The following is a 27,324-nucleotide window of genomic DNA, read 5'->3' as shown; positions in this document are numbered from 1 at the left end:
ACCAGGGAAGACCTGGAGAAACTGGGCGGAGCACTGGGGCTCAGAGAGAAACCAACGCAAACAAGAGGCCGCATGAAGGAAGAACAACCAACCCACCATGATCTAAGGAGAGAACATGGTCTTGACAATAGTGGTTTTAGCCACTATTGTCCTAGCTCTGGAAGGTCCCAGGGATGGCCAGGGAAGATCTTGTTTTTTGAGCACCTAGGTGGTTCAGGTGCAGATACAGCATTGAGCCTCCAGGTGGCGCCAAGATGCTGACTTTCTGGCAGGCTCTGACAACCAGCTGGGCAGACCCCAGTCCCTCAGCCTCTCTGGGTCCTGGGAGCCTGCAGGATCAACCTGATCCCCAGGCCTTTAACTTGACTGAGACTACTTGAGTGCATTTCCATCCATTGTACACTCACTGGGTGGAAATCCACACCTGTTTCTTCCGTGTGGTGGCATGGCCTCTCAGTGAGGAGGCTACTCACAGCCCACAACCTTTCATCCCTACTTTCCCTGGACTCTCCCCAGCCTGATCCCTTCCAGGACAGCCCCCTCCCTTCCCCCTCTCCTGTCTCTGACACGAGGTGAGGAGGGCTGACCCGTGCTCCAGTTCCAGTTGCCCTCCAATGAGCTGTGTGACCTTGAACAAATCATTTCTCTTGGGTCTTGGGTCCCTCAGGTGGAAACCCTTGTGGAGGGGCTAGGGGTCTATGGGAACTGAGATGTCTCCCAAGGGCCTCCTCCAGGTCCGAAAGATCCTGTGGCTGTCCCAAAAGGCAAGAGGGGCTGGAGTCCATCTGACCCCAGCTCTGGGGCACTCTTTCCAAACAAGTGCAGGTCTGAACTTTCCAAGCTCTGAATTTCTTTGCTTTCTTCCTTTTAATTTTTCTTCCTTTTCTTTTTAAATTTTTCTTCTCTTTTCCCCCCTTTCCTGGATGAAATTCCTGCCAGCTCGGAAGGAAGGAGGGAAGGGGAGCGAGCAGCGTAGAAGAAGTTTCCTTGACTCCTCCTCCGCCTGTGTCTCCCTCCCTTGCCAAGCCCAGCCTGTGAAACTGAATAACGAAGATCACTCAACAATGCCTGCCCCTCTCTGACTGCACGGTCCCTGCGCTGCCGCCGCTGCCGCCGACGCCGAGGAGAGCCCGCGGGACAGTCCCCGCCGACGGTGCAGCCTGCCGGCCCGGCCGCCGGACCAGGAGGCGAGCAGCGGCGGTCACTGCGCCTGTGCGCCTGCCAGGTGCCCCGCAGCCCAGCCACCGAGATGCCCAGCCCGCTCCGGCTCCTGGCGCTGTGGCTTTGCGCCGCGCTGTGCGCCTCCCCGTGCGCAGGCGGCGTCCCCCAGCTGGGCCCGGGGCATGCTGCCTGTCCGGTCCCCTGCCATTGCCAGGAGGATGGCATCATGCTGTCAGCCGACTGCTCTGAGCTCGGGCTCTCCACTGTGCCAGTGGACTTGGACCCCCTGACGGCATACCTGTGAGTACTCGCCGCAGGTCTCCCCCCAGCTCCTACTGGCTGCCGGCTTGCACTGTTGTGGCAATAGTCTAGGGCACCTGCCTAGTTGGTGCACGGTGGCATGGGTATCCCGGGAGGGCTCTTGCCCTTCCAAGTCCACCGCTGCAGGGCTGGGGAGGGGAGAAAAGTCTGAGACTAAGGGTCAAGGGAGTAGCGAGCCTGGGCTTCCCTTGCTGGGTTTCCCACTTGGCACCTGTGTGTTGTGGGGTTTCTGTGGGAGTCGAGGTCTGGCAAGGTGGGCTCTGGACCCTGAGCAGGAGGGATAGTGAGTGTAGGGGTGACCTCTCGTCTTTCTGCTTTCCCCAGCAGAGCAGTGGCCAGCAGGGTGACTGAGGGAAAAACTGACTGGATTGGTGGGGAAGATGAGGGAGTCCACTCCCGTGGGGGGAATGGGGCACCATCCTTGGCTCCAGGAGGAGAGCAAGGCTGGCACACTGAGGCTGGGTGGCCTTGGTGAGGGGTCCCAAAAGCTGGGAGGGAGCCTCACCCTTGGTCATCTCTCAGAAAGGGACACTGCCAATGGCATCTCCCTTTGCTCAGGCCCCTGCCCCCTCCCTCCACCCCAGGGGCCTCCCTGAAGTCCAGTCTCCGGAGGGTTGTGTTGGAGACACTAATTTGTGGGCAGGCACTGGGGCTGAAAACCAGAGAACCATTTTTAGAGTCTACGTTGGGGTGAGATGGTGAGTGAAGGGGACCCTCCTGGGGGCAGCTGTCCTGAGAGGAGCTTCTCTCAGAACTGGCTGCTCACCACAGGCAGAAGGAGGGGATGAGAGAACTTTCCAGACCACCTGGCTCCTCCCACCTCTGCTCTAGGGAAAGAGAATCTCCTCAGTCTCTGCTCCCCGACGTAGCCCAGCGCCACCACCTTTCTTGAGAGGAGGTGGAACAGGTGGTAAAGTCTGGGATCTACCTGGGATAGGATCCCAGAATTCTTTCTGGCCTGAGAGAGGCTCCTCATGGCTTTGGAGTTCCAGGAGAGAGGCCCTCTGAGGAAGGTGGAGCTGGCTAGTCTATAAAGAATAGATGCCCAGCAAGAGTATGTTGAGCAAAATGGGACCAGAGCTCTCGGGGTTGGCAATGCCTGGTGATCATGAAGGATCCTGAATTGCAACTTTTGGTGTGGCTGGCCTCCAATCTCCCTGTTCCCAGTTGGAATATCCCCCGCTGCTCCAAAAGGCACAGGCTATAAGCCAGGGGAGGGAAGGAAAAGGAGAAGATAATGTCCACATTCCAGAAAGGTAAATTGAGCCCTGTATAACCAGGGGGTGACAGCAGGGACCCACACAGGAAGGCATGACAGAAACTGAGCAGATTCCTGTGGCGTTTTAAAGGTGCCACAGCAGCTGGCAGAGTCAGGCAGGCTCTGACGCCACCCCAGTTACAACAAAGCATCCCCACTTCTTGCCATTTTATATACTGGGGCATATGATATTGTTTCGTCTGAAGACAGGATCCTGCAGCTAAAACCAGTTTGGAAGTAACTTCTGTTGAGCCAGTCTCTGGAACAGACTTGCATGGGTTTCAAAGGTTGATCCATCCAGCCTCCTTTCCCAATTCTTCCTACACTGGTCAGAGATCCTTTTTCAGGTAGGAACTGGGAAGGAGGGAGAGTGCCGCTTTCGGGGTCCCAGCATCCCGCCATCCATGCTCATAGGTTCCCTCTAGTATCTGGACACAATTCCCTTGGACACATGAACTACTTTTGGGTTCCGTGGGGGTAGGATTTTCTGAACTGGTCCTGAGTCTCCCTGGAGGCTGAGAAAGCTGCTCCCTCTTAAGACATGAGAAAGTTTCTGAGTTGGGAGAGGGGAGGAGACAGAGTCTGAGGCAACGTGAGGAATTAGCACACAGATCAGGAATATTGGAGGGAAGTGGAGAGGACTGTGCCCGCTGCCGTGGGCTGTGGAGAGTGATAGATGGTGTCCTGAAGGTGACTCAGAGAGTCTTCTTTCTTTACCCTCTCCAGAGAGCAGCCCAGCTCATCTGAAGGTGGAGTGAGGGTGAGGGCATTGGGAAGAGCCAGGCCTGGAGGGTCCTGGGGCTCCCTTCCCTTGTCAGCAATGTTGGGAAATGCCTGTGGGCTGCAGAAGATACCTGTGGGTCCTCTTCTGCATTCCTTCATTCTGTCCCAGTACGAATCACTTGATATCTGCTTCCCCACCGGCGTAAGCGTCCCTTCTCGGCTTTACTTTTCAAGGTGTAATTTTCCTCATTCCTTCTGTTCCAGTTTCAGGGAACATCAGCGAGTCTTTATGTCCTTTGCTTTGACACTCAAGCCCAAAAATTATGACTACTTCAGAGCCCAATGCCAGTCCCGTTTGATCAAGGTTGGAAGGACAGATTTCCTTTATAGCCCTCCAGGGGTCTCTCTTTTTAAAGTTTCCTCCTAAACATTGTCACCTCGGCAGGGCCCAGCGACACTAGCTGGCTCTTTCAGGAATGCACCTAGGGTAAGATGGAGCCACGGTGCTTGGGTGCAACAGTGAGAAGGCACGATGCCCTCTTGCTCTGTCCCAACAAATATGCACAGAACCAAGAGAAGGAATACACAGCAAATACTTGTTGGGAAAATAAAATAGAATTGTCTCAGAGTAGGAGAATCTAGGTAATGCCGTGGAGTCCCCCCTTTTCTGCCCTAAAGCTGAACAGTATTGGGAAATAGGTGATGTGAGAAAAGTTGTCTTGGGAAGCTAGCTGCAAAAGATCTGAGGCTCATCCATGTTAGCAGTCACCCCCAAGCAACCACTTCCTTCACACACGGCCACTGAGGCTAAGGAAGGGGCCTCTGCTCCATGGAACCCACAATAGACTACTCACTCCTTTCTTGGAAGTCACTCCCTTTAAGACTGCCTGTGAACTGAGTGTAGGGGTGCACACTGGTAGACCCGGCAACTCAGGAGGCTAAGGCAGGAGGATCACAAGTTCAAGACCAGCCTCAGTAACTTAGCAAGATCCTGTCTCAAAATAAAATAAAGGGCTGGGGATGTAGCTCAGTGGCAAAGTAGCCCTCGTTTCAATCCCTGGTGGAAAAAAAAAAAAAAAAAAAAGAAAGAAAGAAAGAAAGAAAGAAAGAAAAAGGGAAAAAGAAAGACTGCCTCTGAGAACCATTGGATTGGTGTGAAAGGTCAGATGGTGAGTCTGAATGGAGACAGGGTAAACTGCAGCCTGCTCATCGCTGCCTGGAGATGTTTGTAAACCAAAGAGATAGAGACAGGATGCTGGAGGAAGAAAGCAGAGGGCTGAGGAGACAGGCATTGGTCATATTGTTACAGGGCTCAGATCACTGCTTCCCAGCTATGTGAACCTGGGCCAGTTCATGGGCACTTCTGTGACTCAGTTTCCTGGTCTGCAAATGGAGCTAATACCTGTCTCAAAGGGTAGCTGTGTGGATTCACTGAGGTAATGTTTGTAGAGGGCTTGGCATAGGGTCTGGCCCATGGGAAGTGTTAGCCAGTGTTGTTATTCGGGGACCAGGGCCAGGAGGCATTAGTCATGGAAGACTTCTGGAGGAGGAAGTCCTGGAGCTAGCATTGGAAGAAGAGCAGCGCGTTCTATGACAGGTGTGGGACAGGTGTGTGTGTGTGTGTTGGGGATGGGGAGAGACTGGCTGGCAAGGAGACAGCATGAGCTGTGCTGGGGACCCAGAGTGCCTTTAGTTTTTTTTGTTTGTTTGTTTGTTTTTTTTACTGTCTAGTAGGAGGTAGGGCTTCAGGAGAGGGGAGGAGAGTGACTGATGGAAGACCCCCCAGCCTGCTTCCCTGTAGATGGGTCCCCACAGGGCTTCTTAGATAAAGAAGCATAGAACACAGTGACCTCTGTGGGGAGAGCTGGTCCTGGGGAGGATGTGTAGGGTCTGAGGTCAGGTCTTCTGTCTCACCTGAGCCTCAGGTGCCTTTCTAAGGGACTCTAAGAGCCCGCTGCTGCCCCTGGAAACTTGGGGTTCGTGAGTTCTCAGCCTCAGTCCCTCCATTGCTGGGAGACCCTGCGCATGTCCTACAACTTCGCTGGACCTCAGTGTCCCCACATTTGGCTGAAAACTAGAAAGTAAGAGAGGCAGGGGGACATCCACTGAGTCCCCTGCTGCTGATGTAGGACAGAGAGTGTTGGGCAGCGGGTGTGCAGGCAGGGAGGAGGGACGGGGAGAATCCAGGCAGCACCCAGACTGGAGCAGAGAGGAGGGCGAAGAAGGGGTGGAGGGATTCCAGGAAATGGGGTCCTCTGGGACCTCCTGTGCCGGCCTTTCTCCAAAGCACTGCCTGGGGGGATGAGCCCATCAGAGGACGGTGGAGGGGTGTCGCTGGAGGAGTGATGTGAGGGGGAGCCAACACCCCAGTTCAAAGGAAAGGCAGGAAACAGCCCTAGGCAAAAGAAAAAGGAAACCTCTCGGCTTTGGCAGCAGTGGGCACGGGGCGCGGCCGGGTGGGGCGGCTGGCGGAGGAGAAGAAAGCCTGGCTCAGAGCGGAGTTGGCCCCCGGCCCGCCCCACTCCACCCGCCTTCCCAGTCCCTGGGCTCTCAACCCCGATGGCCCCACACGCGCTGCAGCCTGCTGCCCATGCTGACCCAGGGCCACCAGGGGCAGAGCAGGGGCCAGGAGAGGGCACCCGAGGGAGCGCCCCGCCGGGTCATGGGTAGGGTCGTGCGCTCTGGAGTCTGGTGCCCAGGCTTGAGCAGCTCCGCCATCTTTGGAAACATCACTCCACCTCGCCAGAGTTTCCATTTCTTAATCTTTGAAAATGGAAACACTCAGTACCTACCTGGAAGGGTCGTGAGGAGGAGCAAAGGAGAGGCAGAAAGCAAGCACGCTACTTTTCATACTACAAGTACTTTTAAAAATGTTAATTCTTCATATTGTTTTTACCAACGCCCTCAACTACAGATGTGCAATAGGACTCCAAAGGGAACAGAGGGCTGCTTGTGACAGGGTGGGGGTTTGGGATGCCAGAGCCCCATCTTTGCAAGCCCCATCCCCCATCAGATGGCCAGTCCTTTCTTCCTGCCCTTTCCCCCACCCATTGACCTTGGTGGAAATGGCCTTTCAAGGAACCAGCTCTGCTCCTGGGTTCCTGGGCTGGGCTGACAGAGGAAGTGGGCCTCCTCCTCATGGGGAGCCCTGGAGTAGATGTGACCAGGCGCAGTGCCTGATGGGAGACCCTCCAAAGAGGAAGAGGCTAGCCTTTCAGGTCAGTGCCCAGCTTCTCCCGGAAACAGAGTTCCTTGGAATGAGACTTCTCAGGTAGGGTCCAAGGGACTTCAATGGTGGCTGGAGTGTTGGGGACTGTGCTTCATTTCTGCCCTGGGAATACCCCCAAGGGGCTGTGTGGATTCTCCTAATGGGCTATCTGACCTTTGGCTAAGAACTCACTCAGGTGAGAGCAGGGCCAAGGATAAGGAATCCTGCTGGGGCTGCGGACACCCTGGGAAGGTGTAAGAGTTGAGGGTGGGGAGACATTTACAACCCCTTTTTCTGGTTGCAAATAACTTCTTTTAGCCAAACTGAAAAGGACTTATTGACTTGGGGAATTGTGGGAGTTCCTTTGTGCTAACTAATCCATTGGAAAAAAGGGGTGGTCCCCGGTTTCTAACAACAATTCAGGTCTCTCCTGCCGCCCTTCAGACATGGGAGAACAGGTCCCAGGAGGAGAAAAACAGCCCAGAGGCCAAACTTGGGCAGCGAGTGGAGAGTTATTTTGGAAGCAGCAAAAGGACATGGTGGGGGGGGGGCAGCTCAGGGGTTGGCACGGCGCCCCCCGGAGTCATGCCAGAGCAGGCCGCCTCGGGCTGGCGGCGGCAGGTGGGGGCTGGGCTGGCTGTCCAAGATGGGGTACCTCCGGAGTGGAGGTTCCCTTTGTGTCCCATTCCTAGCCTTTTCAAGTCCGCCACAATCTTCTTTTTCCTCTAGCGACTTCCAGTGGGGGCTTGCGCCCTTGTCTTGAATTCTCCCCAGCCTTAGGGGATCAGAGTACCCCTGATTAATTGGAAGGCTCGAATTTGAAACTGGGGCTGGGGCAACACCTCATAATGGGCTTTCGGCCTCTCCTGTCTCTCCTGAGCGCAGTGGGGATGACTTCCTGGTGGAAGACCCAGGGTTATGGCCATCTTCCAGAAAGGCACTCCGACATCCGGAAGATGCATTCATGGGGCTCAACCTAGAAAACCCCTGATGGGCCTAGGGAAACCTGCCTCAGAACCTGCCATCACCCTGGGGTGTGCTTAACCAATCACAGTACCAGTTGGCATTTATGGGATGATTGCCCTGTGCACATTCAAGGACTTAAACTGCCTGTGAAGGTGGTCCCAGTGTCAGGCCCATCTCACAGATGAGGAAACTGAGACTTTTAGATGTTAAGGAGTTTACCTAAGACCTTCATCCAGTAATTGCTGGTGCTGGGATTTTAGCCAAGAAAATCTCCCTCCTAGCCAGGTGCGGTGGCGCACGTCTGTAATTCCAGTGGCTTTAGGAGGCTGAGGTAGGAGGATTGTGAGTTCAAAGCCAGCCTCGGAAAAATCAAGATGCTAAGCAACTCAGTGAGACCCTGTCTCTAAATAAAATACAAAATAGGGCTGGGGATGTGGCTCAGTGGTCGAGTACCCCTGAGTTCAATCCTTGGTACCCAATCCCCCCCCCACCCCGCAAAAAAAAAATCTCCCACCTAACCTCTAAAGTATATTGCCTCTTAGGGACTCACAACTGGTAGTTTCTGAGCTCCAAGGGTGTGGCAGGACCTGGGCATGTTAAATCCAGGCTGAGCAGCCCCTGGTAGTCTTTCTGGGAAGAATCAGCAGTTTACGCCGTTCTCCTCCTGCTAACCAGTTGTGGTTTCTAGGGGTCCATCTCAGGGGGCTGCTCAAAGGGAAAGGTGTTGGGGTTCAGCCCAGAAACTGGGGACTCTGGTGGGGGAGGGGGAGGCAGAATCCCTGAGCATGGAGCCTATCAAGGTTGTTGCTGAGGACTTACTTGTTGCTGAAGTTGGGGAGACAGGTCAGGGGAGACAGGTCAGGCATGTGTGAAGAGTGAACTCACTGTGCCAGGTAATCGTGGGAGCATCCACAGAGGACCAGCTGTGAACAGCTGACCAATGGGTGCTCAGAAGAGAAAGAGGACTAGGTGGTGGAGCAAGGCTTGGGGCAAGGAGAAGGGGCTTGAGTCCTGAGATCCAGAAGAATGCAGCCCAGGGAGTAGCCAAGGAAGACCCTCTAGAAGAGAAAGCCATGAGCCCAGGAGAGAGTGAGGAACCACATTGGGCTGTGATTGTCCCTCCATCTTGACAGTCTTTTCTGTCCCACTCCCTGGGGAGCAGGATGTTCCAGAGCAGGACTTTCCTCCTCAGGGCACACACTTAAACCAGAACAATCCAAGGCATTTGGCAGCTGGGATCAATTGACTAAGCTGCTCAGGCTGAAGGCATCAGCCAACCCCAAGCAATGCCTGGCCACCCTAGGAGCTGAGACCTTGGTCTTGGCACACCTGGAGGCATTGCTGTAGAGGAAAGAGTGCAGTTTTGCAGTCAAGCAGGCATGGGTTCAAGTCTCAGGTTCAGCACTAACTAGCATATTTTTTTTTTTTTTTTGGTTTTTGTTTTTTTGCCTCACTCAGCCTCAGCTTCCTTAGCCTTGAAAGGGGCATAAATCATAAAAGATGTCTGCAGTTTGGCTCAGTGTTTGGCACAAAGCGAGCACATGGGAACTACTATGCATTCTGGTCTCCCCTTGAGAGAGACATTTGGAAGTAGAAACTGAAGCAATCATAAAGTGGCCCTTCATCTTGTCTACCCAGCACTGCCTATTCTAGAACTTTGTTGAGAGTGAGATAGGGTCTCATTGAGTTGTTAAGTACCATGCTATTGCTGAGGCTGGCTTTGAACTCACAACCCTCCTGCTTCAGCCTCCTGAGCCACTGGGATTACAGGCATGCATCACCACGCCTGGCTTGTCCCTTCCCTTTGCCCTTGGAGGTGCTGGAGGTGAAAATATCCCCAAGGGTGTCCAGACTGAGGCAGGCTGGGAGGGAGGTGTTGAGTGTCTTCCATTGCACCATGTCTGGGATTTGGATGTGGTCCCCAGGCCCAAGGCCAACGTCATGGGCTGATGGAGGGGGAAGCAGGGAGAAGCTGTGGTACAAAGGCATCTAGCACTGTCATCGTCTAGCACCTTGGCCCAATATATTGCTGGGGTCACTGCAGGGCAGGGAGTGCTTCCTTTTTGGTGGGGGAATAAGTGGGGGAGCCAGAAAAATGGGACCCAACACACCAAGGTTTATTCCAACTGTGCAGTTTGAATTGCCCCCTACCTGAGTTATCACTGGCTCCTGGGAAACAGGCCAAGAGCAGCTGCCACTAAAAGGCTTTTAGCACCTCCTATAGGAGGGAGGCCTTCCTAGGTTGACCTAGGCACTGTCTAGATTTTTTTTTTTTTTTTGGTACCAGTTTAGGCTGCAGTGTCCCTCCTCTCCCTTGTCTGTGACCAGTGATAATGCCACTTGAACCCACAGGTTCTCGTGCAGAACAAACATTTATTCAGTCACTCATTCACTCATTTGACAGACACGGATGGGATGCTTGCTGTCTGTGAAGCACTGTGTTAAGGATTTTCTCATGAATCTTCCCGTGTGGCCAGGATAGTGGCTATCCCCTCTCTCAGATGAGGGGGCTACATGATGTAGGGATAGAGCAAAGGTGAATTGAGTTTGGGGGACTTCAAAATCCATCACTTTCCTCTGCTGTGGGAGCTCAGAGCTAAGAGATAAGGCAGCCATATAAATAATGGACACTAGCCAGGAGCCAAGGCACACACCTTTAATCCCAGCTGCTCACAGGCTCAGGCAGGAGGATCACAAGTTCAAAGCCAGTCTCAGCAACAGTGAGGCACTAAAGCAATCACTGAGACCCTGTCTCTAAATAAAATACAAAAAAGGGCTGGGGATGTGGCTCAGTGTTGAGTGCCCCTGAGTTCAATCCTCAGTATCCAAACAAAAACAAATAGCAGACACTTTGTGGGATGTGAGAGGTGCCTGGGGTAGGGACAGACACACACAGCAGTCTGGGCACAGAAGAGGGAAGGCTTTGCTTAACTGATGTTGGTACAGGAGCCTTGGGTCAGGCAGTTGTGATGCACAAGTTAAAAACAAAACAAAACAAACAAACAACAACAACAACAACAAAAAACACAGGCCTCAGCGTGAGGAGAGCTGGGATTGCACTCATTTACAAGATGGAGTAATCGTCCTCTCCCTGATGAGTTGTTATATGAAGCACAATCCTGTTTGGGGGAGCACTTAGCACATAGGAGGTGTTGATTTTATTCCCTGTTAAAATATCAGGTGTTACATACTCTGTTTGTATGTCCCTCTGTCCATTTGACAGGGGTTTTCTATCTCATCAGATTCAGGAGTTCTTGAGGATAAGAGCCACGCTTCTCTCCATCATTAGGAGGGAGAAGTCTCTTAGGGCAGGAGCTTCCTGCCAATAGGATCTGTGCTAGGGGTCCTCTTTGTTTCAGGATTACGTCATACACCCCCCACTTCAAATATGCACAGGTGCACTCCCACGCTCTCCAGTGTGAGTCCCTACCTGCAGGGGGCGCTCTGCAGGGGCCATGAACAGTACAGGTATATGCATTTAGTCTTTGTTCCCTCCCCCTCAGCTTCAGATCTGGGGCAGCCCCGGGGTGGGTGTGTTTGAGGATGGGGAGGCTGGATCAGGTGTCCAGGGATTCTAAGAGTTGAGGCAGGAAGGGGCCGTAAACTAATCCCTTGCCTTTGTGGTAGACAGAGCAGATTAGGAGGCTGGGAGGGGACTATTGTCCAGGACAAAAACAAGAGAAAACGATAATTGGGACAGAACTTGGGCTCCTGCCCTTATTATCTGGAAGAAAACTTAGGATCCAAGAGAGTTGGAACTGGGAACCAGCTCCCCTCTCAGACCACATGGACCTCAGCCCCCCCAATACAATTACGTGGCTTCAGCATCTGTGAGCAGAGTTTCTTGGGCCAACCTGGGCCCCCTTCCTGGACATGCCTATGTGGTTGAGGTACTCCTGGGCCTGAGTGTGTAGTCTGCAAGGATCCAGGGGGCTCCATGGGATACACTGTGCTGAGATAGGCACAGGGACACATCTGAGTCTAGGTGCTCCCAGTTGAGATAGTTGTTAGGCTTTGCTGAGTAGGCCTGTGCTTGAACAGGAGGGCAGGGGACATGTCACCAGCGTGTGTCAGGCTCCCTCCTAGTTTTTAACAGTACAGCAGAGAGGTTAAGTGCACAAACTGCAGCTGGTCCACCTGGGTTCAGATCCTGGCTCTGCCTTTTACCAGGCCTTGGAGAAAGACTTAAACTCTTTGTGCCTTAATTTCCTTACCTTTAAAATGGGGGTAATAACGATACCCAACTTATGGGGTTGTTGTGAGAGCCAAATTAGTACATGAAAATTGATGGCACACAGTAACCATTCACTGGGTTTAAGTTGTTACTATTTCAACTAAAAGGCTGGTCTTGAACTTGAGACCCTCCTGCTTCAGCCTTCCAGTAGTTGGGATTACAGGTATGTGTCACCATGCCTAGCCAAAAGTTTTATGTGATTTTTTAAAAAATATTTATTTTTTAGAAGTAGTTGGACACAATACCTTTATTTTATTTATTTATTTTTATGTGGTGCTGAGGATTGAACCCAGAGCCTCGCACATGCTAGACGAGCACTCTACCACTGAGCCACAATCCCAGCCCCCTTATGTTATTTTTTTGCTGAACTGAGGGTTGAACTCAGACAAGCACTCTATACCACTGATTCTACATCCCCAGCTCTTTGTAAAAATGTTTTATTTTTGAGACAGGATCTCACTAAATTGCCCAGGTTGGTATTGAACTTGTACTCCTCCTGCCTCAACCTCCCAGGTAGCTGGGATTACAGGTATGTAATTGGTGATGTTCTCCATTGCAATAGAGATCTGAATTATCCCTTTGTCTAGCATTTCCATGCTGTATATGCTACCCACTCATTAGTCATTTAGTAGCTCTCAGTCATCACAACAATTATTTTGGTACTGCAGTGCTTGTGTTGAATCTTTGTTTTACTTTATAATGGCCCCAAAGTTCAAGGGTAGTAAAATTGGCAATTTGGATATGCCAGCAAGAAGCTGTTAAGTGCTTTCTTTCTTTAAGTTGTTAAAGTGAAAGTACCATAAGATATATTTTAAGAGACAACATTCACATAAATTTTATTACAGCATATTACCATAGTCATTGAATTTTACTTTGTTGTTCTGGTTGATAATATCTCACTATGTCTAATTTATAAATCAAGATTTATCATAGGTTTGTACATATAGGAGAAGCACAGTATATATGGGGAGCAGTGCTATCTGAGGTTTTCAGTGCTGTCTAGGGTTCTTGAATCAGCCCTTATGAATAAGGGAGCCAGGTACAACAGCCAGTTCCTGGATGGTCTTGCTGGACAGTCCACGGGCCAAATGAGGAGAAAAAGATTTAGTATCATTCTAGCCTTAGGAAACCATCTTCCCTGCTGCAGGGTCCTGCTGCCCAGCCCTTCTCTGTCCTGCCATTCTCCTGCAGGTGTGGAGGGAGGGGCAGCGAGAGTCCTCTGGAGGAATGGGGATGGTCAGTAGTTCCCCTCCTCTAACTCTTTTGGTGTCCTCCATTTGCAGCTTTCAATTTGCTCTTCATTCAGTAGAATTTGAATCTGAGACCCTGAGCTGGGATTCTATCTTTGCCATTCACTCACTGAGGACCTTTGGCCAAGTCCTCTGATCTCTTTGGGCCTGTTTCCTGTGGGATGAGAGCTCCTGAACCAGGGTATTATAGAGACAAAAGCTGGTGGGATGCCAGTAAAGAAGCAGGGAGGGAGAGAGGGGAGGGGTGTGAGTGAGCCAGGAGGGGAGTCTGATGGGAGGGGGGAGCCAGGGTCCCTGCAGACCTGCAGTGTTCACTTCGTGAGACTTGAGATCCCAGGGGCTGGGACAGGCCATCACCCTTACAAGCACCTCCAGGGCTGTGTGCCCAGCAAGAACAAGGCCCCCCATTAACAATGGGCAGCCAGCGGAAAGAGGAATGCCCTCTTCCCCGCCAGCCGACGCCACGCCATCCCTTGCCTCCTTGCCTGCTCCCCTGCTCTGAATGTAGAAGCCCAGAGTGCCACCCCGGTCCCCCGCCTGCCCTGCCTCCACCTGCCAGAAAGGATTAGCCTCTCTGTCCCAGCTATCACAATGGTGCAAAGGCACCATGCTTTGGAGTTCAGGGCACACACTGAGAGTAGGGCTTGGGGTCAGGAATTACCTGGGCCAGTCGCTGGAACCCTGCTATGCCCAGTGCTGATGGATGCTTGGCCTTGGAGCCTGCAGGGGGCCAGAGAGCAAGTAGAGTGTAGCAAGAGAGGAGGGTTTGGAAGCTCACAAGCTTGGCCAGAGGAGCCTTCCTGATGTCTTGCTCTGGCCCCTTTCCCTTACCTGGCTTGGAACCCCCAGATGAGCAGATGGAGTAATTCAACACCCCACCACTTGCTTTAGTGTTTGACTTCTTAGGAATATTATTCTATAAAGTTCTTCCTAGAATCCCTCCTCTTCTTGCTGTGATGTCCCCTATTTTCCCTCTTGCTTTGGTTAAAGAGGAGAGAGCCAGTAGCCAGCCCTGCCTTGTTAGCTTCCTAAGGCATTAGTAGGTTGGATTGGGGTTCATTTTACTTTCTCCATGAGGAAGGCAGCTGGGCCTGTAGAAACCACCTTGGAGATGCCATACATGCGGCCTCCAGGGATCTCCAGGGCCTGCCTGTTGTAGAGGAGGCTGAAGGCTCCGCGAGCTTCCCCCTGGGAATCAGGTTCTCCTGCAGTCTCCCTGCCCTGCAGTGCTCTGGGTTGCAGTTAGCCTGGCATGGCCTTTGTGAGAATTAGAGAAAAGTGCCTCTTGCTTGCAAGGCCCTACCACGTAGGCAGAAGAGGAGAGTGGAACAGGGGCAGGGTTTCAACCTTGGCCAGGCACTCTAGGCCAGACCACAAGCAGCACCTCTCTGGGTCAGTCTGGTCAATACTTAGCAATTGAGCCAGGCATAGTGGCACATACTTATAATCCTAGTGACTCCAGAGGCTGAAACAGGAGGATTGCAAGTTCAAGGTCAGCCTGGGCAACTTAGCAAGACCCTTTCTCAAAATGAAATCAAAAGAGCTGGGACGTGGCTCAGTGGTAGAGCGCTCCTAAGTTCAATCCCCAGCACAGAAAAAAAAGAAAAGTGATTGAAAAAACATTTATGAAGTATTGCTTAAAGATTCCACCTAGTCTTCTGGACATTTCTAAAGCCTTTTTACTCACAGTATAGTTCACAGCCAGCAGTAGCAGTAGCGGCAGCATTGGGGAGAACCCTGGGAGTGGAGGAGCTCAGGCTTCACTCCAGAATGACACAGTCAGAATTTGCACTTGAGGTTGCCCAGCAAACTGGTGTAGCTGACACTCACCTGGGCTCCAACGTTAGAATAAGTCAGACCATCCGCTGAGTTTCAGCGCAGCTGCCCCTGTTCCACCTCCCAGAGAACTGGTTTTACCTAATTTGCACCTAGGTAGTGTACCACTGGTTTCCATCCAGGGATATAAGAAAGAGCCCCACAGACGTCACTGTCGATTTCCAGCAAGGATGTGTTTAAGAAAGAAGTCTCCAGGCCTGGTGGGGAGTTTTTGGAGGCAGCCAGGGAAGCATCAGCCTCATTCACAATTCGAGGGGCTGCCTGAGATGTCTCTTCCTCCAGAAAACCTTCCCTGACCCTCAACTCTGGGAGAGGGCTCCCCCCTGAGCTTGTGCTGCCCCAGGGCCCATCTGCCTACATTCTACCTCCTTTTCACCTGTCTGTGTCTCAGACTAGGCTGGGAGCCCCACCTGGCCATCCATGTCCCCAGGTATTCTCAGTGCTGGTCCAAGCCCCTTGCACGTGGATGCTCAAAAATATCAGTGGAATATTCGAATGAAGAGATGAATGAGTGAATGAACAGATGAATGAACAGTGAACAGCCAGGGGCCAGGAGGGACAGGGCAGAAACCAACTCTGTTGATGGGCTTTCCTGAGAGAGAGGGCTGGGAGGGAGGGAACACCTTCCAGACCTGGTAGTGGCACTAACCTGGTTCCAGGAGCCAACCCAGCCGGCTGCAGTGAGGACTGAGCCTCCATGGGGAGCCTCTGCAGCTGCCAGGCAGCCAGCTCCTGACCAGGCTTGGGTTTCATTAGGGTGAGGCATCTGTTCTAGAAACCCTTTCACTGAGAAGCTTCTGCTTTACCTGTTCATTCTCTTTATTTTCTTAAAGAAAGAAAATGTCTTTTGAAAACTTCCAGTTCCAAACACACTAAGATGAACATAGGAATATGCCCGCCCCAGGCTGGGATGGGGCGAGTGCTCTGGGGACTTGAGGTGGGTTCTTGGATCCCTGTGGTGTAGCTGACACTTGCGTAGGCTCCGAAGGCCCAAGATGAGCTCTGTGTTCAGACCGATCACAGGCTGGCAGGGGGTTGTCACCTCGGCATTAAGCACTAGGCGGGAGGTATGCCTAGGCTGATGGGGGCACTTGGGGGGCACACAGGATGGACGGGGCATCCGTGGGGAAGAACGCACCTCACTGAGGACTCCTGGGAAGATCCAGGGAGCTGGGTCTGATGGCCAGGAAGCCCTGGGAGGAAAGTCTGGGAATCCCAATGTCCTTGGTCAGGCCAGCACATTTTTTTTTGTTTTTCCCAGGATTGGGGATTGAAATCAGGAGTGTTTCTCCACTGAGCTGCACCCTAACCCTTTTATATTTTTGTTTTGAGACAGGATCTTGCTAACTTGCCCCAGCTGGCCTTGAACATGTGATCCCCCTTCCTCAGCTTTCCGAGTCATTGGGATTATAGGCATGTGCCACCTCACCCAGCCCTGCTAGCAAATCTTAGGTGTTTATTAAGCATCTATTATGTGCCAGGACCTGTGAAAGGTGACATGGATATATGGAAGCGTAAGATGAAAATGATACACAGAAATAAAAATCTAATTTCAACTCAATGAAGCAACAGCTGAGAAGGGTCCACAAGATACCATGGCATCCAGAGGGGGACACAGCAGCCTGAGTTTAAAAAAAAAAAAAGTACAATATAACGGAAAACATGCACAAGAGGATAGCTTGATAAGTTTCCACAGGCAAATACCCCTGTATGAGCAGTACCCAGACCAGGAAATAGAATATCATTAGTTTAGCAGAAGTCCTCCATCCTATAACCATCCCCATCCCCCGAGAGGATAAACACCATGTTTTTTCTTTTTTAAAATGTGTTTTTTGTTTTGTTTTGTTTTTGGTACTAGGGATTGAATGCAAGGGTGCTCTACCTCTGAGCTACATCCCCAGCCCTTTTTATTTTGAGACAGGGTCTTGCTAAGTTGCCCAGGCTGGCCTCGAACCTGCAATCCTCCTGTCTGACTGAAAACAAGACGAATTTATTCTATCACAGCCTCCCGAGTCTCTGGGATCACAGGGTGCACCACATCACCATCATAATTTCTAATAACATAGAAAGTTTTTCCAGCGTTTTGAACTTTATGTAAAGGGGACATTATTTTGTGTCTGGCTTCTTTTCCTGTGTTTGAGGATCCACCCACATCGTTGCTTCTTGGCAGTTTGTCCGCTGGGGGTGACTACTATACAATATGTCCATTCTACTGTGGTTGAGTGCTGGACACTTCCCAGTTGGGGGTGTTACAAGGAACGCAGCTGTGAGCAGTCCCGTATGGTTGCTGGGTGAGCACGTGAGTGCATTTCTATTGGTTAAATGCCCAGGAATGGAATTTCTGGGTCAGAGTAGATACAGAAGAATCTCAAGAGGTGAGCATGACTCGTCCAGGTGGAGAAGTGTGGAATGAGTCACTGGCTTGCTCTGAGGCCAGTGGTGGCAGGGGGACAGAGAGAGGGGGGCAGCAGGAGCCCACAGGGAAAAGAGGGGTTCAAGGAACAGCAGCACATTGAGACCCCTCTGACTGCTCCTGCTTACCTGTGTTAATTCCCAGGTGCTACTGTGACACAGGACCGTGAACTGGCTGACTGAAAACTAGATGAATTTATTCTATCACAGTTCTTGGGCCCTGGAGCTCCAAATCAAGGTGTGAACAGGGCTGTATCCCTGTGGCTCTGGGGGAGAATCCACTGCATGCTTCTGGTGTCCTTGGCTTGTGGCCACATCACTCCCATCTCTGCTTCATCTTCTTTGTGTGTGACCTCTGTGTGTCTTTCACAAGGCACTTGCCTCTGGATCCAGAGCCCACCTGGAGGATCTGCGATGATCTCAGGCTTCCACTGAACTATACCTGCAAAGACCTTTTTCCAAGTCATGTCATATTGACAGGTTCCAGGAATTAAGAGCTAGATGTATTTTTTGAGGAGCTGCCATCCATCCTGCCAAACCACTGATAGCTGTCATCCTGAGCACCTCATCCCCTCTCCCCACCCTGCAAAGCTGTCACTCAGCTCTTTTCTTTGTCATACTGGAATGGAACCCTAGGCCTTGTGTGTACCAGGCAAGCACCACTGCCACTCAGCTCCATCTCCAGCCCCTTTTATCTGATCTTGAGACAGGGTCTGGCTAAGTTGCTGAGACTGACCTTGAACTTGCAATTCTTTTGCCTCAACCTCCCTAGCCACTGGAATTACAAGTTTGCCTGGCTTCAGTCAGGCCATTTTCTGATGGCTCATCATGTCCCCCTTGGCCAGTTCAGGTCAAGCTCCCTCCAGGAAGCCCTCCTTGACTGTCTCCTGACCCTCAGGTCCTTGAGAGTCCTCCAGCTCTAGTGTCCAAGGCTCTGTCCATCAGAGTCTGTGGTTCTGAATCTCTCCTCAGACTGAGATTTCCCGAGGGAAGGAAATATTTCTTCCTGCTTCTCTTTTACACCCAGGGCACCCATCTCCTGCAGGGCGTTTTGCACACAAGCTCACGGAGAACAAAGAAGCTGGGCCAAAGGCACCTTTCCAGCAGCAGCTGGCCAGCCCTACCTTGGGGCCCCTGCTCTTCTCCAGAAGGGGCCAGATTGTTACCTTGTCCCAGGGCCTGTGTAGTAGTCTCAGCTGCACACACACAGCAGGGGTAGGGGAGGAGCTGGGCCAGGGGAAGGAGCCCAGCCCTTTGCCTTTCCTTGGAGGAGGCTGGGACACAGGAATGCCTTTGGCTGGGAGACCCTGGCCAGAGATCAGAAGATCAAAGGATGAGAAGATCAGGGCCGAGGCAGGTGGCATCACTTGGAGGCACCCGAGAGAAGCAGCAGCTGGTGCCTCCTAAGGGCAGGGTTGACCCAAAACGCCCTCCCCTCCCTCGGAAGCCCCAACCCATCTGTTTCCTAACCGTGCAGAGCTGCTTCTCCAGGCTGGGGGCCTCTGGGAGTGAATGCAAGTGTGTGTGGGGGGGTGTGCTGACTGACATGTGCCATCTGTGGGCAGAGCTAATACCCACTACACACATGGATTCTTCCATCCCACTTAAATCTCACTATGCCCTTAGGAGGGTTAATAACAGGGCGATTCTTAGATGTAGAAACTGAGGTACAAAGAGAAAGCCCAACATCAAACCACTGTCAAGTGTTAGGGCCAAGATACAAACTCTGGCAGTCTGACACCAGAGCCACAACTACTATGGTATAAGGCAAGGCAGACAGTTGTTCAGTCCAACTGCAGCATGAGGGAGTGAGGCTAGAGGTGAGCTAGGACTTCTTGCTGGGCAGGGAGTGGGGACCTCGACCTTGGTTGGATCTAGTCTTCCTACAAGTCTGATGAACCAAATAGGAAGGGAGTTGGGGAAGAGGAAAGTGGGGAGACGTTTGGGGACGGATGGACTGGAGGCAGGACAGCAGCAGATCAGTGGTGGGCAGGACAGGCGTAGTCAGTAGTGGGCACTGGCTGGAAACTTGCGTTTGAGGCCTCAGGATCTAGATGGAGGAAGGGAGACGCTGGGCGCCGGCAGATCGGTAAGACATGGTGCGCCCAGGTGGGCTTGGGGAGGGGCGCCGAGCCTCGAGTCCTGGGGAAGCGCGATCCCGAGGCCGAAGCGACTAGTGGGGCCCTCTGGGGTGGGCGCTAATCCCCTGCCTTGTTCCCGAGCTCTGGCCACCGCCCGGCGGCTGGGCGCTGGCAGCCCGGGCAGCAGCGCTGCGGGATGCTCCGCGGCTTGGCCGGTCCGTGCGTGCGGCTGGGGCAGCTGAGCCCGCCCGCGGCGTTCGCGCTGCCACTTCTAACTGTGTGACTTAGGGGAAGTAAGGTGATATTTCCGAGTCGCCAGTTCTTCATTTAAGGTGGGAATAAATACGGCTTCACTCCCTGGCCCGGAGAAAGAATTGCACCCACGAGACCAGGGACGTGCCCAGCTCTAACCAGCTGCAAAAGGCTTCAGATTGTGGGCGCGGGGGAGAGGCAGGGGCGTAGAGTTTGAGGACAGCCTGGCATTTGGGCCCTGAGGGACCTTAATTTTGCTGAGCCTCCTCTGTAAAATGAGCCGGAGGCCTCTCAACTCCCAGCCTCTGCTTTCCCCCTGCCTTCAGCTGGAGCCTGGGGCCTCCGGCAGGGATCTTGTGTTGCCCCTGGCTGGGGGGTAGGTGGGGGGTGTCTGGGTGCTCCGCAGTGTGTAGGGAGGCAGAAGGACATTGAGCTGCTGGCCTGAGAAGGTGAGGAGGAGGTCCTGATGTGAGAGGGGAGCTGCCGTCTGGGATGGGGTGGTGACTGCATGGCAGGGCCTTGCTCCAGACACACCCTGCCTGTTTATCTGTGAGAATAAAGGTAGGGGCTGGAGCTCCAGCTAAGCAAACAGCGCTCAGAGCTGGGGTGGCACCTCCTGCTGGGGCTGCCTGGCTCCGTCCCACCTGGGTGTCCTCTTGTACCCACTCCACCCAGCCCTGTCAGGGGCCCTGGCTGGGAGCTCAGGGATTTCCCAGTGTGCGGAGGGAAGGGGAGCCGCTAGTAGTTCCTACCCCAGATGTCTGGGCTGAGGAGAGCTTGCATTCCTTCCCACACACAGAGAGGGTGCCCTGCTAGGCGGAGCCAGCGACCAGAGGGACTGTTAAAGACACTGGTGAGTCAGAGACTGGGGCCTGGCGTCTTCAAATGCACAGCCACTGTGGCTGGCTTTCTCTGGGTTTATTCTGTCCCCCTCCTGCACCAGATTTGTCTGACCTCTTCTGTCCCTCTGGCCAGGGCCTGTGTGTGGGATGCCCCCTCCTTCCATGGCCTTCTAGAAAACCGACCTGGATGCTGTCTGTGTATGTGACAGAAACCCATAATTGGGAGCTGTGGAGGAGCTCTAGACTGTTTGGGCAGAACAGCCACATGAATGAATGATCTGAGACCAGAAGATGACATTTGTAATTGAAGGCAGGATTGTGCGACCTGACTTATAACTGAACCCTCAGAGATTAGAGTCAAAAGGCCACAGGGGGATTAGTCTGAGAGGAAGCCCTATGATACTCAAGCCCCAGTCCTAGCACTTGTCACTCAGCCTTGTATTATTGTCTGTTCTCTGGCCATTGTCCCCACTGGAGTTGGCTCTTTAAGGACAAGGAGCATACATGTGCGAGGCTTCATCTAGCACAGAGCCTGTTATATAGTAAGTGCTCAATAAATACTCATTGAATAGCAAATGGCTGCTTGATTTAGTGGACAGTGGAAGGTTGGAGGCTTCCTGTAGGCTAGGCACTAGAACTGGGCCTTAGTGCAATGAGTAGTGATGTTCACAGGTGAAGAGAGGTAATTTACCGTGTGCTAGGCACCCAGTGAGAGGTGAAATAACTTCCCCACAGTCACATGGCCAGTGAGTGGCAGAGCTGGGGACAAGCACGGGTCTTTCTGGGTGTGGAGGCTGCATAGTTGCTGTCCCACAGCACACCCTGCGATGGTGGATGTATTCTGGTCTGCATCCTCCATGGCAGTACCCTCTAGCTGCCTGTGGCGATTGAGCCCTGAAATGTGTTTGGTGCAGCCAAAGAACTGAATCCTCAACTTAATGTTAATGAAACTTAAATAGTCGCCCATGGCTGTGACCTGGCCATTCCTTTCTCTGGGTAGCATGGGTCTGTACTGTCTCCAGAGAGGGGGAAGAGAAGGGAGGGGGTCCAGAGAAGCCCTCATGGCTTCAGGGCCCTCCAGAGACTCTGCCCTTCATGTCATGGGCTGTTATCAGGTCACACTGTGACCCCCCTGGTGGGGTCCAAGAGGTCTGGGTCCCTTTAACATCTCTGCCCGTGGGTGGCATGGCTTGGCAAGGAGGGAGGAGCCCTGGAGAAGCACACATGCATTGTGCAATCCCTGGGCCACGCCTTGCTCTTGAGCATTGCTGCCTGGCTCTGGGCACAGCTGGGGAGAACAGGTCCCATAGGCTCTCCAAGGACCTTGACTACTGGCCTGGGGGCAGGAGCAGCCCCTTGCATTTGACCCACTGTAGCACTTTTGACTGGGACTTGGGCACTATGGTCCAATCCGCCTTAGCAGCTTTACCCAGTAGAGCCAGAGTTGCCCCCTCAGCCATGCATGGGCCTGGCTTCCCCCAAAGGGATTTCCCTACAGTGCTGAAGGTCAAGGCCAGCCCCACACCCCATCTCCTGCTCCTCGCTCTGCCCAGGCACCCATGCCTGCAGCCCGCTGTCCAGTGAACCCCCCTCTGTGAGAAAAAGCTGAGAAGTAGGGCTCAGCCTGAATTTGGTGCCCATGGAGCTAAACCATGATTTCCCACAACTAGCATTTTTGAGTGGAGGGCCCTCTCCTGGGTGCTGTCCTTCCTTGGCCTCCGTTGTCAGTCATTAGACTTCAAGGAGACCCACATAGGCAAGAGCCAGTGATGGCATTCTCTGACTACCTGCGGAAAATACTCTTTTTCTTTTCTCTCTCCTGACCTTTAGGAATATCTCTATTCCCCTCCCTTTATCCCTCCCAGTCCCACATGAATTAGTTGGGTCACCTTCTGGTGACACTCTGGGTTTCCAGCCTTGCCCCAGTGCAGTCTGACCTGCCCAGCCTCAACTTTGCCTGGCAACTACCAGGACCCTCCCTCCCCTCCACAGGCACCCCCAATCCAGACCCTGCCTCTCCAGCTGACCCTCCAGCCTCTCATTCCCCCTCACCCCCCTCCAGTTCCCTCGTCACAGCCTTCCTGCCACTCCAGGCAGTCTGGAGACATTCTTGTTACCAACAAGGGAGCCAAGAAATGACAAAGTAAAGCAATAACCCTTTTATTTCAAAATACAGCGTTGTTCTCACATAGGACTTTGTGCAAACCCTAAGAGAACGGTTTGTGCTGTTATGTGGATGGTGAGGGAGACTTTTTCTAGATCGAAGCACACTCCCTTGTTTGGAAAGTGTTGAAAACCACAAAATTCCAAGAGAACTTTGTGTCAACTTGTGTCTTTGGAATCTCAGAGAAGATAGCTGCTATGCACATTATCTCTGATAGGAAGAGTCATCTCAGGGAATAAACTGGACAGAGGACACTGTGTTAGAAAATTCAAGATTAAGCCAGACACAGTGGTGCACACCTGCAATCCCAGCTACCCAGGAAGCTGAGGCAGGAGGATTGCAAGTTGGAGGCCAGCTTGGAAAACTTAGTGAGACTCTGTCACAAAGTAAAAAATAAAAAAGATTTGGAGATATGACTCAGTGGTAGAATGTTCCTGGGCTCAATCTCCAGTACCTCCCCTGCAAAAAAAAAAGAATCTATCTAGTGGATCGAAAGAGCATCCATCTGGTTGGTTGGTTTGAGATAGGGTCATTTTATATTGCCCAGTCTGGTCTCAAACTCCTGGGCTCAAGCATCTTTCCTCAGCCTCCTCCTCAGCTGGAGCTATAGGTAACTACCGTCATTCCACTCCTTACGTGATTTAAGAGACCAAGTAGTAACCCCCACTGTGCCATTAATTTGTCTAGCACTGCCCCTGCCTTTATCCTTTATAGATGAGACTAAGGGGGCTCAGAGATATTGGGATGGGGTCGCCAGCCAGTTAGCGTTGTGCCAGGGTAAGGATAAAGGCAGGGGCAGTGCTAGACACTGGCTCAAGAATTATTGTCAAGTGAGTGTTTATGAAACGTCTTCGGGATCCAGAGGATATCACCCCAGCTCTGCCTGGGGAGGTAAGGGAAGCCTCACAGAAGAGGTGACACCAGAGCATAGCTGTGGCTGGGGATAGGGCTCACCTCCTGGACACCCTGAGGCCTTTTCCTGAGGGTGGATCCTACGTGTTCTTGCCAAAAAGTGAATGAATGAATGAGAAGGAAAAACCATAGCTATGTGAGATGATGGGTGAGTTCACGAGCTAAATGGTGGTGATTATTTCCTACTGTGATGTAGATCCAATCATCAAGTTGTACACCTTAAATATTTACAATAAAATAAATAGCTGACCTTTTCCTGGTTGCAGAGATGGGCAACCTGAGCCCCAGGAGAGCCAGTGGAAAGGGGGTTCATGCATCTTGGGTCTCTTCTCCAGTGTGGGGTGTCCTTCCAGGTCTACCCCAGCAGGACCCAAAAGTTTGTCCTTCACTGTTGCTTCCTTCCACAGGAAAAATTCAAGCAGAACCGGTCCCCGCTAGGGGCCCTTGGTTATCAGCCAGACTTCCTTGGGAGCATCTCCTCTTTCCTGTCTTTGGAGCATGGGTTTTGCTGTTCTCTGCCCCCTTCCATTTCCCAACATCTTCCCTCTTATCAAACCGGCTTCCTGTCTCCACGGTGACACCTGACACCGCCTCACCCAGCTACCTTGGGTGGTCCAGTTACCTCACAGGGTGAAGCTCTGAGAACATTTTCCTAATGTGCAGCCAGAAACTTCCGCTTCCTGTGCCCAGGGCTGCCCCCCTCAGCCCTCCCCTCCCACCAGCCTTGCTCTGTCAACACCCTCCCCCGCGACCCCCACTTCATCATGGCTGTGTCCAGCCAAGAGGACACAGAACGTGCCTGTGTATCCTGAGGGCTGCCAGGACTGGATGAAGACTTCAGAACGAGACTGCAAGTCATCCTTTGAAGCGCTTGCTTTTCAGGCCAGAATGGCTGTTGAGGGGCCCAGTGCAAATGAAAATGGAGGGCCTCTTGCCCAAAGTAGGAAGTATTTCAAAATGGCAATAGCTGGGCCCTTCTGAGTGTGGGGCCCCTGTGCAACTGCACAGGTTATGTGCCCATGGAGTCAGCACTGGAGAGCAGTGTGTGTGTGTGTGTGTGTGTGTGTGTGTGTGTGTGTGTGCATGGCAGGGCCGGGGGGCAGTGGTCACAGGGTGGTGATGGTAGAGCAAAGTTTTGAGTTCAGGCCTTGAGTGTCCAATTCAGCCATAAGTTAGACCTTAAAACAGCATCACTAGGCCGTTTGTTTCTCCCTCTCCCAGCTCTGCGCAATTCTCTTCCTACCTTTGCCTGGCACCAGCCTCACCCTTCTTCCTTTTGTGAGGGGCCAGGCCTGAATGGGCTCCCCGGAACCAGACCATTGGCAACCGCCCTCCACGCCCCACCCTGGCCCCTCTCCTGAGCACCGCAGCTGAGCGGCCTGCTGTCTTGGGGCAGGATGTGGAGGCGGTGGTGGGGGTTCAGCCCCCTCCTCCCCAGATAGAGTGGAGGGGAGACCAGAGGCCAAGAGAAGAAACCAGGCTTGTCTAAGGTCACATAGCTAAAAAAGGTTTTCCAACTTAAAGGGCAAGAATTGGGTGAGCCTCCGACTTTATGATAGGTAGAAACCTTGGGAACGGTTGATGCTTTTTAACGGCTCAGCGCTCCATAATGCACAAGCACAGACGCACACGTGTGACTTCACACATGAGCAAGATGAGTTCATCTGAGAGCTCATGTACTCCGACACACGCCCCCTCCTCTTTGGTACTCGCAGGTTCATATAGCCACAACCAGACTCAGGCACCCAAGGATCAAGGTGCACTCTCATCTCCCCCGGGTGCAGGCATGGCTCCTTTGTCTGATCTGTACCCTCTGGTTGCACAGCTGTCCTCCCAGGATAGTCCTAGGTCAGAACCACCAACTTGGTAAAGCAAACCCTGTGTAAGAAGTTTCTGCACGTTGATTCCGTGCCTATCACTCTACAGGGCCCAGGGCCTCTTGCCAGTGCCCTTAGCCCTCCTGTGGCATCAGCTGAAGGATCTAAGCTTTGAAATCTCCGCTGGCCTCCCTCTCCCAGCTCTGTGCAATTCTCTTCCTACCTTTGCCTGGCACCAGCCTCACCCTTCTTCCTTTTGTGAGAGGCCAGGCCTGAATGGGTTCCCCAGAACCAGACCATTGGAAACCACCCTCCACGCCCCACCCTGGCCCCTCTCCTGAGCACTGCAGTTGAGCGGCCTTCTGTCTTGGGGCAGGATGTGGAGGCGGTGGTGGGGGTTCAGCCCCCTCCTCCCCAGGGGAGAACAATGAGGCCGCTAGTCAGGGTGGCAGGCAGAGGGAGTGGGTGGGGTGGGGGCCGTGGAGCAGCATCAGAGCTGCGCGTGCGGCCCCTGGAGGGACAGCTGAGTGATGAGGCCTGAGTCACATGCCCCACGTGCTCCTTGAACTCCCGCTTGGGTGCCTGTCGAGACACATCAGAAATGCACAGGGTAAATATTTAGAGGTAATCATTTTGCACCTAGCTCCCTCCTCACTGAGGATGAGCCAGGCCTGGGGCACAAGAGGAAGGAATCGAGTCAAACCAGGATCTGCAGCCTGGGCATCTGTGGGCATTACCCTGCTTCCGGTCAGATGTAGCCAGAGGCTGGTGGATGGAGCCCAGAAACATCCCAAGGACCAAACGAACCCTCTTGGTGCTATGACCATCAGCCCCATTAGGGCCTCCACAGAGCCCTGCTTCTAGACCTGGCAGGTGGCCGTGGCCCTTCTGTTTCCACAGGGGTGCAGGGAGGGAACCATAGGCAAGGACAGCCCCACGTTTAGTGTGACAGTTCCTTAGCTCTACCCTGCCTGGAATATCTTCCTTCCTTAGAGGACATGGAGTCCGGAGCCCAAGCTTTATCAAAGATAAAACATTTGAGACTAAACAGTCTTTTTATAGACTGGAATTGGGCTCCCAAGCACATGTCCCTGGCCACCCCAGCCAGCCTCTCCCAGCACACACATAATGCAACACATTTCTGTGGAGGGGGAAATGGAGGCACATGTTCGAGGGCACATGAGCATTCCCAGAGCAAGGGGAAGGCCTGTGGGTGCTGCCCAAGGACGCGATAGTCTGGCCTGGGCTCACCTCTGCTCACCCCGGGAGGTGAGCAGAGAAGCAGCTCTTAGGAATTTGAAATAGGAGGGAACCCAAATGAGTCGGATATAAATGCACAGCCTCCAAGTAGAAAATGCCAACAAGAGCCAGGACCTGCAAACAAAGTTCCCGACTCCGCCCCACCCACCTCCAGGCCTGTGGGGCTGGGACTCTGGCCCACAGGCCACTGAGGGAAAGGTGGAAGGAAGAAGCAAATATTTATTGTGTACATCCTATTTATTAGGCAATCTGTCAACATGAGTTCTTGATCCTTACAAGGACCTCGCTAGCTTGGTTTTATTTGTTCCATATTATTATTATCATCATCATTATTCATCTTATTTTTATGGCTGAGAAAATGGCTGGTCCAAGTGATCAAGAGCCCCAGGTTTGATAGGTGACTGTGGAGGAGAGATAGGACCTCAGGGCCTTTTGACTCCAAAGCTCCCTGCTTTTTTCTTTTGTTTTCTTAAATGTAAAATGGAAGCTAGCCTGGGGTGGTTGTGAGGATTAAGTGGGATTATTTGGATAAAGGTTGGCCAATGCCTGGCACAGAGTGGGCCTCCAGTAAATGTCAATGTAGTTATTGTGGTTAATTTGTTTGCAGGCCATCTTAAAGGACAGTGA

At 52.6% G+C, this 27,324-nt stretch overlaps 1 protein-coding gene across 1 annotated transcript in view; it reads left to right on the top strand.

The window, feature by feature from the left end:
* Positions 1-829: 829 nt before the first annotated feature.
* The window catches only part of Lgr6 (leucine rich repeat containing G protein-coupled receptor 6), a 118,955-nt gene continuing 92,460 nt past the window's right edge, over positions 830-27,324 (top strand). The window contains exon 1 of the mRNA XM_076832282.1: positions 830-1,461. Coding sequence (XP_076688397.1) covers positions 1,250-1,461 — 212 coding nt within the window. The 5' untranslated portion in view covers positions 830-1,249. The remainder of the gene's footprint in view (positions 1,462-27,324) is intronic.

The sequence above is a fragment of the Callospermophilus lateralis genome, chromosome 13 (genome assembly GCF_048772815.1).
Source record: "Callospermophilus lateralis isolate mCalLat2 chromosome 13, mCalLat2.hap1, whole genome shotgun sequence".
Taxonomy (NCBI): domain Eukaryota; kingdom Metazoa; phylum Chordata; class Mammalia; order Rodentia; family Sciuridae; genus Callospermophilus; species Callospermophilus lateralis.
The sequence above is the reverse complement of the archived record's forward strand: the minus strand, read 5'-3'. Positions and strand labels throughout refer to the sequence as shown.